The 12,896-nt window shown below is 38.5% G+C and overlaps 1 protein-coding gene across 1 annotated transcript in view; it reads left to right on the forward strand.

The window, feature by feature from the left end:
• Positions 1-12,896, forward strand: part of GMDS (GDP-mannose 4,6-dehydratase) — a 416,345-nt gene that overhangs the window by 59,286 nt on the left and 344,163 nt on the right. Inside the window, exons 2-3 of the mRNA XM_082044403.1 lie at positions 5,920-5,964; positions 9,632-9,719. Of these exons, the coding sequence (XP_081900529.1) occupies positions 5,920-5,964; positions 9,632-9,719 (133 nt within the window). The remainder of the gene's footprint in view (positions 1-5,919; positions 5,965-9,631; positions 9,720-12,896) is intronic.

Raw genomic sequence — 12,896 nt, forward strand, 5'->3', positions numbered from 1 at the left:
TAGTGTGTGAGGTCAGATGGAGCACAGATTAGGAAATAACAGGGTGATTCACTTTTCCAAAGCAACTGTTCTTTTACTTTAAAAAAAAACCCTCTTAATTGCAAAAAGAACTGTGTAATGTAATTAGAACGTTGTTGTTGTTGCTAATGATAACTTTTCCTCCTGATTATTTTTTGTTGTACTACAGTTAATGCATTTCAAAACCCCTTCAAATAAGTGGGTAATGTTTTAAAACAAAGAACGATATTTTTTTTTTTTTTTTTTTTTTTTTTTTTTTTTTCATTTATTGCCTTTTGACTGCAGGAACAAAAGGACACTTGTTTTCCTATTCTAACTTGGCCAGAATACAAATCAAAATAGCAAAATAACTACTGCATTTGGAGGGTGGCAGCTTTAATAAATCAGTAAAATACTTCAGAGTTCATAATTCTTCCTTTTCTCAGTATGGAGAATTTTTTATGGACAATTTAATGCTTTACCTCGAGTATTGCCTTGAAGACTTGAGACAAAGTGCAGCACTGTTCTGTTTATAGTAGCTGCAAAAAATCACTGATTTCCTCTGTAAATCACTGGAAGTGATTAGAAGTATGCATTTTTCAGCAAAAATAACATTACACTGTATTATTCTCTAGAAATTTTTTTCTGAAGGAAGGAAGGGTATTTTGCAGTGCTACAAACAAATGAATAGTTGTTATTGTGAATTGTTATTAAAATCAGAGTGGCATGTGTACCCTGCTCCAAAAGATCTGTCACCATATTCCAGCTTAGTATGTTACTGAAATAACGTTAGCTTGTAGCTATGCAAAAGTTTAAAATTTGATGAATCAACAACTTATTGTGCAAGGCTACTAGTGGCACTGGTTCTGCTTATATTAGTAGTATTTTAATGGATGTATAGATTATTAATTCAAGCAAGGCTAAAGGAAAACAGTGATAGTGCATTGTTGGTGATGTTATTGCAGAAACATCCCTTTAAAAATGAAAAACATGTCCTATGGCTGAATGTGTTCCTCTTCTCTCCACACACCATCCCCCAAACAGGTTAGTTGTACCAATCGAAATTTAACTTCAGTAGAGCACACAGCTATAGTTTGTAGTTCAAAAGGAATTCAGAACTGCTATGAATTACCTTGATAATTGACACCATCTATAAACTTCCATGAGCTCACGTTTGTAGTATTGTTCCTAAGGACATGGCACTAGCTTTACCTGATTTTGAATTTTATAAGTATAACCAACTTTGGTCTTTCATGTGATATTTGGAGAATTACGGCACTTTTTTCCAAAGGAATAGTGAAGTCTGAAAACTTGGTATTTGTGACACGTAAATACAGGGCAGAACTAAAAGCATGTAGCAAATGGACAGATATTTCATCATACGTGCCCATCATAAAAATATAGAAAATCAACACCGCCCTCAAACAGGGTATCTGATGGTGGATGTGTTCTGTTTTTATGTTCTCAGGTTTTATTGCTAACCCATTTGTGAATGGGCAGGCAGGAGGAGTATGGGAGATGGCACGGTAGTCAGGCCCTCTCAGCTGCTGTGTTATTTGATGAAGCGGTGGCTTTTGAGGGACCGTGTTTCTTGTGGCTAGGAGTCAGCTTTGGCATTCTGATTGATATTAGCAGCTCTGTTGTTTCAGAAATTAGAGAGCTGGGCTGTTGGTGGACAGTTTCTTTAGTGATCTTGCAGCAGAATTTCTCACCATCCTTTGCAAGGCTTTGGGATTTCCTGACATTGCGTATTTGTAAGGAATTTCATTTTTACCACCATACTGTGGGGTAGTTTCTTCTGAAATGTTATGTTTTCCCCTGTAATGAAAGCACTTTCTGCTCTGTGTTAGAGTGTTCATACAATTACATCACTTGTGTTAGGTCTGCAATTCCTTTCCTTCTCCTGGAGTTCTAGAAATAGTAATAAAAAGAACCCTATTCCTTCTCCTCTTGGTCTCTTTTTCCCTTGTTTCTTCATCCAGTGCTTTCTTCTACTCCTCTTTATTAGCAGAAAGAAGCTGTGGCGAGGAGGGAGTCCTCTAGATTATGAATGCTCAGGTGGGACATAATCTAGTTCTTGAATCCAGGACCTCTGTGGAAGGAGGTTGGAACTGGCCATATCAAAGGAAGAGGATGAAGATGTCTTGCATTTGTAGTTGCTTTTATAGCCTTCTCTGCATGTGTCAATATAAATCCAAAACTAGTCCATTGCAAATGGAATTTCCTTGTGTAGAACAGTTAAAAATAAATGAGATTTGGATTGTTAGACAGTCTATTTCACTGGTTTTAGTTTTCTGTATAAATCATCTGATTCTTTGTTCATGGATCAAGTCAAACTTGATATTTTTTTTTGTTCTAGATGTTTGTGGCAAAGTACTGACTAGCTCTTGCTTATGTCTCAATTTCTTTCACTCTGTTGGAAAAGGTTTTCTTTGATAGTGTGTCAGAGCTTATTTAAGTTCTTGACATTAACTACTATATTAAATATAAAATATTGCATCCTAAAGTTGTCTCACTCTAGTTTATGAGGCTGTTTTCCTTTGTCTGGGAATTTTACAGACATATTGTAAGGCAGCTGCAGTTGGAAACCTGCTGCTGTGTCTTGGAAGCCAGCTGAAGTATCATTCTTCGTATGTGCTTTCAGAGTACTATTTGGCTGAAGATAGCATGGTGATTCTTCAAGTCTGATATGTCAGCATGTGCTGATGAGGAACTGTTTTAACTGAGGTGGTTTATTTAATCATTCTTGTTAAACTTTTTACTGTTGAAGGTGATCTGACATATCTATGAAGAGCCAGGTCTTACGCAATCCTACTTAAAGGCAGTTTATAGGCTATTTTCTTTCAATACTAGTGTTTTGGCCACAGACAAAAGGACCTACTTCTGTCTTGTGAGGTTTTGTTCATTTGTTATAACCTGAATAGCAGCATCTGGGTACTGTACCCTAGCTAAAATAAGGTCTCAAATGTGACAGCTCTTCTAAAGTATCATATTTCCCAGTGGAGGGAACACAGTAACAAAGCACTCTAATCTTTATAGACTGTGTTTTTTCACCTTGCTTTTGTGGTTGACTTTGGGGAGTAGGGTACCTATAACTACCTCAATGATCAGATTGGGCTCTGGGCATAGTAATGCCTTCCTGGTCGCATGTGCTCACCACCACCTAAGCTGTTATTGGTTGTTTTTCAATATTAAGGAGAACATGATTTAGACTGATAGTCTTGGAGTACAGCACTCAGTGAAATAGGATCAAGGTGACTCTAAACATTTCTTGTGAAAGGGAAGACCCTGCCTCCCAATCTCCAGTTTTGTGGATGGGACCAAGTCATGCACTTCGTGCTGGTCCGTTCCTACTCAGATGCAAACCAGGAATGGATTTGGATATGGTTGGCAGCAAAATCTACTAACCCTAACAAAAACTGAGATTTGTTGCTATTCACCCAGTTCCTCTAATATTCCTTTCCTGGTTTAGTGATTCCTGAATCATGAAAGCTCTGTTTGTTGCATAAATGGAAATCAATAACTTTGATAATAGAATTTATATTCATAATGCAATCTCCTATGGATAAATGTTTAAATCACGTAATAGCACTTACTTAATATTCTTTACTACTTGACCTAATTAGATAGAGATGGAAACTGTACTATCCTTGCAAGCTGCAAACTCTTTGACACTCTGATTGCTGTTCTGATTGCTGTTTGCATTGACAGCTGCTGCACTGAAAAGGAAGGGAAACATGAAACCTGGAGGCCGTTTGTGATACAGTATCACAGTGCAGGACAGCATGAATCTGCATTGTGTGTGATTACCAGACAGTAAATCAGCTATGCTGTGTTAGAGCCAGAAACCAGTAGCTTTCGCACTTGCTGCCTGTTTCCCACTCATTGTAAAGCCCTGCCCTATCACTTGATAGACCTGGAAAGGAAGTGCAGAGGAAGTGAGTGCCACTGCTGGTTTGAAATGTTCCAGGGTGACTGGAAAGTTTGAGCAACGGCCTGGGTGAGAAGAACAAGACCTTATTGACAGGGTTCAATCCTAGTCAAGTCTGTTTCCCATCAGCTTCCTAAGTAATCACAGCCTTTCTTTTTTTCATCTCCTTTACACTCTGTGGGTCTCACATATTTATTTATTGATTGATTTTTGTAGACTGAGCAACCAAGGACAATTGGGAAGTTTTCTTTCCTCTGATCCACCTCTGCTAAATGCTGGAGGAATTACTAATGAAAATGATGACTGCTACCTTAAAGGTAGTTGTCATCCCTGCCCTTGCCCCCATGTTTCTCCAGAGTTTACATTGCATAGTCTTTGAATTTCTGCTTTTGATAGTCTTGTTCTTTTCATTTGATGTGAAGAAACACATACTGTTCCAGTGATCCCATGGCACACGTGGTTTGTCATGTTCCACATCATCTGGTGTCATGGACCGATGGCTGTTGCATTATGGCACCGTAATGTTATGTGAAAACACACATATATGTGTAGTGGGAGAAGTATGTAAGCTAAGACTTTCTTTCTTGGTTTCAAGCTCTTCTAGGCTGTGTAAGACTTTATGAAATATCCATACCCTGAAGTCATGAATTTTTTTTCTAATGCTGCAGTTTTAAACATCCAGCAACATGTCCCTCATACACTCACACCGTGTCATTTTGCACAGACTTGCGCATGATTTTACCATCAATGCAGTAAGTGGTCTCCACTGGCAGTCCTGCTGCTCTAGGGCCTCCTAGTGCATTCTGATTTTATTCTCAGGCTGTCTGAGACAAGAAAAGCTCATTTGATCTGAGTTGAGAGAGGTTTTTCTTTGGAGAAACATTCTTTTAAAAAGAGGACCAAAGAGACGTCTGTTTAGTTTTGCACTTACGTGTCTCTGGCCATGACCACAGCAGAACAGAACCACATAATAGAGGCGGCATCTCATGTTTTCATGGTCTTTCTGTAGCAAGTCAATTGACTCTGGTAGGGTACTCTGCCATATTAAAGGAACAACCAGTTAAAAAATATCAGTTAAAATATGCAAACTCTTTGGGCATTGATAATATTCGCTGAATTCATAATTGAGCACAGTTCTGGAGGGGTAAATTTTGTTCTGTTTGTGATTGTGTGTACACACTTATAAGGATAGTATCACTTATTGTATTTGATAATCCTGTCAATAGTGATGCTTGGAAAATCATCTTACTTCAGAAAAACATGCAGTAGCCTGTATTTTGAAGTATTTGCTTTTTGAGAGCTTAATCATTAAAGTTTTACAAGGGTTTAAAAGGAAGGAAGGAAAAAAAAAAAACAAACACACACCACATACACACAAAAACAAGCAAACAAAAAAATTAAACTCTCAACCCTCAAGGATATATAAAATGTGAAAATGGCTCATATTTTGTAGTATAAATATAGGGATGTTTTTGAAAACTCAATTGGTCAGGCAGGCAGAATTGCTGCTGGCTTCAGAAGGCTTGTGGAAGGACTGCATGTGCAAGGGAGATGTGAGTGTGACACAGTGCTACAGAGGCACATTGGTTTGCACAGTATGCCAAGCTTGCACCAGTTTTTCTAGAATGTTTTTCCTTCCCTGTCTCCAAAATAGTTCAAATTCAATAACTGTGGTTAGGATATTTTGGAATGAGGTCCCGAGGCACTTTATAATGGAACTTGGGAAGAAATTCAAGAGACGATAGTTCTCAACCAGAATTTGTAAGCAAGTTATATTAAAATATACTGCTTCTTAATCTAAAATCAACTAAAAAGCATCTATAGTATTTTAGGTCAGTGTACAAATCTGGAGAAATCAAAGTATATGCTTGTTACCTGGTAAGCTCACTGCAAATTTTTTTTCTTCCCTTTTTGAGACCTTAACCAGTTCAAATCTCCCAGGCCCCTTCACTGTGTTTCTAACACATTTTCCTATATCTTACTCTTCCCAGGATGGATCGTACTTGGCTGAGTTCCTGCTGGAAAAAGGCTATGAGGTGAGTGACTTGGTGACTGGCTGCAGGCTGATGGAGCCATTTGGATGCTGCAGCTCCAGCTTCCTCTGCTTCTGTCCTTTTCTGTGTATGTTTTCCACTCCAGCCCTAGATAACAAATCAAAACTCCAGAGAGGAATGTGCAACATGGCCTGTAATCATGCCAGCTTATTGTACTATTTATCATCTAATGTCCACTGGTGGATTCCCTCTTCTCCTCAGGGTATAGCTCCATTGCATGTTTCCCGCCAACTCAGATAAGCAGTGACCTGTGTGAGCCAAAACTGTAAGGAATTAGGGAATAATTTATGATGCAATGTACTACATAGAGGAATAAGATTCTCTTGTTTGTTCTCTTTCCCCTTCTCTCTGTCCACACTAAAGGCTCCTTTATTTTGGCAGTTATACTTTGGCAATGAAAACCTTGCATTTTGCTTTCTCTGTTTAAAAAAACAAAACAAAACACCAAAAAACAAACAAACAAAAAAAAACACAAACAAAAAAAGGCCCCAACACAAAACCCCAAACCCCAAAATATACCCCTTCTCTTGGATTAATTATATTCTTTTCATTTACCTTTTCCTTAAAATAAAGGGAGTCTGATTCCTTACGGCTTGCTGCATAATTTTCCCTGGCAATATCATGCTTTTGCGGCCCAGCAAAGCAACAATCACTTTATTATGGTATGATTTGATGGTTTTGAACTGTTTTCACATATATGTGAAAATGTTTGTCTTCTCAGTCATGAAAGATGCTTCCAAAATGTGTGATAATGGAAGGAAAGGGACAGTCAAATTAGTCTTCCCACAGTGTAGTATTTTCTGGGGTTTTAGTGAAAGCTAATGCTTGTTCTAATATTGGATTTTATCACTTCTGTTGTAATACTGCTTTATAGCTTAGTGAGAAGTCTTTTCTCAGCCAGTCTGTGCTTTTCATGCTTTTGCACATAGTTAATCTTGTCTTGCTTATTCCATCGTTTCTCCTGCTTTGTTGATTGATCTGCTTATTGGTGTTGTTTTCTGAGTGTTGTAAATGGATTATTTTTACTATTTCTCCATTCCATTTGGGGAAGAGAGATATCATTGTGTTTGCTTCTGCAACTATTAAGTCAAAAACACATGCTCTCTCCCAGTCCACAATGAAAGTGGGAACTGCTAACCACGTTTAAAATGAAATATAGCCATTTCCACAATAGAAAGGTTGCAATAATTGGGTAGAGGTTTTTTACTCTGTTCCTCAACTCTCCACCTATTAGTTGAAATTCTTTCCTATGTTCCCAGTTAGAAACCTGTCTCTGAATAACTGAACACAGGGGTACACATGATAACTTATTGCCTTCCTAACTAAGGTGTTTCATTTTACTTTTTTAAAAAATTTCAATCTATTTAAAGATCAAACCCTACTGTGAAAAATCCACTGATCTTACATTCTTAACTAGATTAACCAGTTTGCACACATTTTGGCTTGTCACAAAGTTTGCATTTCACCTGTCCCATGCAGACAAAGGTACCTTTCATCAAGTTTTTTATGGTAACATTGCTGTCATGGATTAAGCATTTGGCAGGTTTTCTTTCTCTTGTGTGTGCATACCAGAAAAAGGAGTGGGAGAAAGAGAAAAAAAAAAGAAAAGAAAGAGAAGCTGGGTTTGCATGTTTTCTTGTTATTGCTGGATGCTGGATTTGTTTGTTTGCTGAATCTTTTTGAAGGCCTGGGGTGACTGCATTTATCACACCTCATTAGTCAAATGGTCTCACAGCCATTCAGCTGACACAAAGGTCTTGCAAGCACCATCTTTCATCAAGCTTCAAGCTGGCAAGATTCAACTTATTGGTCAATCATTTGTGTGAACTTGAATTTCAGCATGACTTCATTCAGAGATAGATAATTGAGAGCTCAAGAAGTCTCTCATCAGGACGCTAAGCTAAAATATCTAATTACGCTAGAAGAGTTGTAGAGCACTTCAGGTAGCTTCCACAGCTACCTGATGCTTTAAAACTGCAAAATCTAATTTTTCCTCAGCAAAACAGGTGCTCATTTGAGTACTCAAAAATATTTCCAGCATATTTTCAAAAGTGGTTACGGAAGTGTCTTTTTGTAAAGTGTTTCTCTGTAAACCTTATGTCTGTTTCAATTATCCTCACATTCTCTAAGTAATTATTTTTATAGGGCTTTTAATACATAACTTTGAAAATTTGTCTTCATAAATTCATTATTTGATGGAAATTTCTTTTGGAAGGCCATGTTTCTCAGTTCCCCATTGATCCTCAAAATGCAAATATTTATTCAGCTTTGGAAAGTTTAGGATTTGGATTTTCGAACAAAGTACATGGTAAGCCTGTTGTGTGGCTGGGATGGAGGGAAATTATCATAAATTTGACTTGCAAGTTATGAAGATGAAGCTATTCAACTATTATTAGGGATCTTGCCACCAAATTTCCATTCTTAAAGTGACAAACTGGTCTCACTGTGGTTGTCATACCTTTTTACTCAGTTAAGTTTCAGACTTGAGATGGAACTAGAAGTGTTTTCTGTGTCAATATCTGTAGCTTGTGATATGTGTAAATGAAAAATCCCCAAACAAAACCAAACCCAAACAGAGCCCCAAACCCTCTCTTTTCCTGCTGATATATTCTTGCAGGTACCAGTTAACATGAAGTGAGTGTGAAGCGATGGCCCAACCCAAGCAAGTGTAGGATGCATTAAAGTGTAAGGATCACTTCCAGAAATAAAGGGCAGGGAGAAGTGGAGGACAGTCAAGTGCTGAAGCTTGATTTCACTTGTGCAATCACAACCTCTGTATCTGGTAACCTAAGCTAACGTGAATTTTGGTAGAATGCATGGGGCTATCTTACATGAGGAGGAAACGGGATCAGTGTTTGAACAATTTCTCTAATGCACTAGACACAAATAGGCTTTTCTTTAATGCTAGTCAGAACCAGTGGGGTTTTTTTCAACACCTTTTTTATTGTGGCTGGTTAAAGGAAATTCTCAACCTGTGTTTCAGCCTTAGGTTTGCTGCATGTCTCATAACTCACTAGAGAACACTGACTCATCAAGTCCACAAAACAGCACTGACTGTTCTGGCTGTTCTTCCAACACTCCAAAAAGTGAATAACAGCTGTTTTCTAAAATATCTTTGGGCTTTGCAGCTCCTGCCACTTCTTTCCCTGTCTTGTCTTTTCCTTCCCATCTCTCCTCTCTGCCCACTCTTTCTTTTCCCTAGCCCAGTCTCCTGCTGCTGCTTTTTCCATGCCCATCATCTCTGGCTCCAGAAAGACTTCTCTGCAACCAGGGAGAAGGGATTATCTTGGGATTCACATATTGCTTCCCCAACTCCAGTAATACTGGCAAGTCTCTCTCACTAGGAGATGATGTTCTAGGGCAAGTCAGTGTTTTCTGTGTTGTATGTGATACTTGGACTCCTAGTGGTGTCAACAAGGGAGAAGGTGAAACCACTTGAGGGTACTAAAATAAATAAGACAACATCAGAGCTCATCTCCAGGGTATTCTGTTATGATTGGGATAAATGTCTTCCTTTAGGAACAGAGACAAGCTCTAATCTGACATAAGGGTTAGGCCCGTGTATCTGAAAACAGTGACGATGATGATGAACGCTTTCCTCTTAACGTTTACCACTTTCATCTTGTGTTTTTCCTTGTTCAATCTCCAGGTGCATGGCATTGTTCGTCGGTCTAGTTCTTTTAATACAGGCCGGATTGAACATCTCTATAAGAACCCACAGGCTCACATTGAAGGAAGTAAGATTTTTCTTCTATATTTATCTTTTTTTTTTTTTTCCTTTAGTCTGTGGTGTATGTTTGGTGGAGAAAGGTCACCAGTACCAAAAAGTGAATCTGTTTCCTCAACCTAAATGTTGTTAATATGTAGTTATTTTTAAGCTCTGCTTGACTTAGGGTTAGTTATTTAAAACCAACAAACAAAAAACCTTGGTAGGTAGCCTTGCCTTTTTTCCGCTTATGTTAGCTAACTGCTCTGTTTTAGAAAGAAAAGTGATAATCTTTCTCTGAAAATGTGACACAAAGTATAGATACTCTTATGTGTGTGTGAGTTACCAAGAGGGGAAAATATGGAAGGGGTCCAGGAAGGTGCCTTCTGTTGTGTAGAAATGCTGATACAGTTTACACGTAGCTAGGCAGTAGCCATTAGAAAGTGGCTGGACCTGCAAAAAGCTCTGTGAGGTTGAAAAAACTGAGGTAGCAGAATAGTGAAGTGTGGGTTTTTTTTTTGAGGCAGTTATCTTAAGTACTCCACTTCTGTTTCCTTATGAGTTTCTTAGTGCCTGATGGAGGTGAAGGTTTGAGGACAGCCTGTATGACAGCACGAATTAGACATGATCAGTTCTTACTGATGATAGAATGAATGTTTGGATCTTCTGAATTTCTGGACCCAAGGAAACTACCACCTGTTTTTTCTGGAGGAAAGGCGTTGCTCTTGGAAATTTGCTGATGATTTACTGTATTCTTTATTATTGATGATAATTTGGAAAGCTGAAATTATTACCTTTAGTGTACACCTTGCAAAAATTGTTGGAGTATTTTGCCTTAAAGAAGGTTAACTAGTCACTTAATGAGAAGTTCCAGTTCAGCAAAAGGACTGAACGTTTTGACAACCATATGGTTTTCTATACTATGCATATTGTGTGTTGTGCAAACTGACACTGTCCTAAATAGTCTGATTTAAGGTATTGTTAACACTAAATACCTCCATGCCATAAATAAATCTCATGTCTTTCAAAGTCTACTTGCCACTATCGTTAAACAGAGCCTAATTTTATCAAATTGTAGTATATAATGCAACTTTTAGATCTCATTTGATCTTTGCTTGTAATTAAAAAAAAAAAATTCTGACATGACTTCAGTGGTATTTGATGTGAGTAGTTGCTGCTTTCTGTACATTGCTCCTTAAAATATCTGGTTGAGAGAGGGGTTAAATTGAATAAAATATCTTCATGAAGAATATTGAAACCTGTGCTTCTGTCAAGGACAATATAAGAACTGTATTTTCCTTGAGTTACATTCATGGCTCACAAGGTAAAATGGAGCAAAAGAATTCAAACAGGAAACTATGCGTTGTGAGGACCACCTTGTGAATATGAAAAGTGATTTGAGAAGACAATGTAGATTGCAATAAACATGTATATGAACATTTAAGGAAAGGAATAGAAGAAAGGAACAAGAATGCAGACTTCAAATATTTTCCCCACTTGTAATCTCATTTTTCTTTAACTGAGGAATGCAGCCATATGAATGGGAGGAGAAGGAAGAATTGGACCAGGAATCTCAAGAAAGGCTGCTCCATGGAAACTGTTTGGAAACAATGAGTTTCCAGGCAGTACTGAAGGAAGCAAAGAAGCAATAGTGGTCAGTGTGAGCAAACCCTAATTTTGTCTTTGCCCTGTGTGTTCTTCCCATGAGTAAGTGATTACAAGTTGCGAGATGATGATCTTCATAGACAGTGAACCTTTTTTGAAAAAAAAAAAAAATGTAGTGAGAACAAGAAGGAAAACAAGGTGTTTCCTGAAGAAAGCCTTCCATCTATTGCTTGATAAGGAGGTTTTTAGATTGCATGACGTTACTAAAGCACAGATTTTCATCTTTAATCTGTGTTTATAAAACTTTGCACCAAACAAACCCCATTTCTAGTGACCATTTCTATTACTCTTGAAAGACCTTTTCTTCATGGGTCGTCAAATGGACAATACTTCATGCCCTTCTCATGTTCAAAAAAGCCATTTGAACAAGAAGCTTTGAAGTCTTGATGGTAGACCAAAATGGCATTCCCCTTTGGGAGCTTTAAACTTAAGATACTCATGGGAGGGTATCTCTGCCCAGCTCAGCCCAGCCCACCTTCCCATGGGAAGCTCTAAGCCTGATGTCTTGGCTTGGGGATGGTGGCAGAACTGAATGTCTTTGGTGTTGGAAGAGGGATCCTGGCTATGGCACCTCTTCCCTGCTCAGCTGTTTCTTAGGCTGGAGAGGAAAGAGCTGCTTTTCAGACCCTACAGCTCCTACAGAGTTGCTGCCACCTGATCCTGTTCTTGTAACAGTATCCTCTGCTCCATCCTCTCTGAAAGGCTGGCTCAGCTGGCAGGGAGATTTTGTTTAACTCGCAGCCAAGGTAAGCAGAGGAAGAAGAGGGCCTCCTGTTTCCCTGGAGAAGCATTCTTTTCCAGTACAGAAAGGGTAGTACATTTGAGTTCTTTCCTGCTCCCACCAGCCCACAGAGTTGTCCTGAAAAAGGTGGTAAATGCCATCAAAGAAACTGGTTATATGGTGCTTGCTTGTCGTCTCTATTTAGTGTTGCAAGGAAAATGCAGCAGTTTTTATGGTGGTCTGGACATCAACAGTTTTGAGGATTGCAGCTTAACACCAATAACTAAATATTTTTATCCTATAACTGTTTGGGATCTTGTGCTTGCTGTGGCCCACACTAGTTTAATGAACTGCATTTCATTTGGGAAGCAGGACGGTTGTATTCCCCACAAGTGAAAATGTGGTGGTGTTCTGGCACAGCCTGTATAGAACTGGTGGCAGGAATTAAGGTAGCCTGCACCATGGATACTTGATGTATATGCACAAAAAGTGTGATAACCTGCTTGCCATCCCTCACATTAAATCACAGTTAACTTTGAAAAAAAAAAAATTCATTATGATTCCCTTATCTGTTAGCCACAGTTTGAACTGGGTCTCTTCAGAGCTGTCCTTTTCAAGCACTGTGGATGTAAAAGCAGATTTCAAGAAGATACTGTGACCTGCTTGTCTATATCACTTTATCACCCTGAAGAGCTTCAAGTACCTGTTGAATAGGAATGTGAAAGTTGAACACCTGAGAACTGCGTGATCTGTTGCTTCCATGCTGCCTTAAACTGTCAAAACAAACAAACAAATACAAAACAGCTCAAACAAAAACAAAGT

Source organism: Streptopelia decaocto, assembly GCF_964273445.1.
Source record: "Streptopelia decaocto genome assembly, chromosome: 2".
Lineage (NCBI taxonomy): Eukaryota > Metazoa > Chordata > Aves > Columbiformes > Columbidae > Streptopelia > Streptopelia decaocto.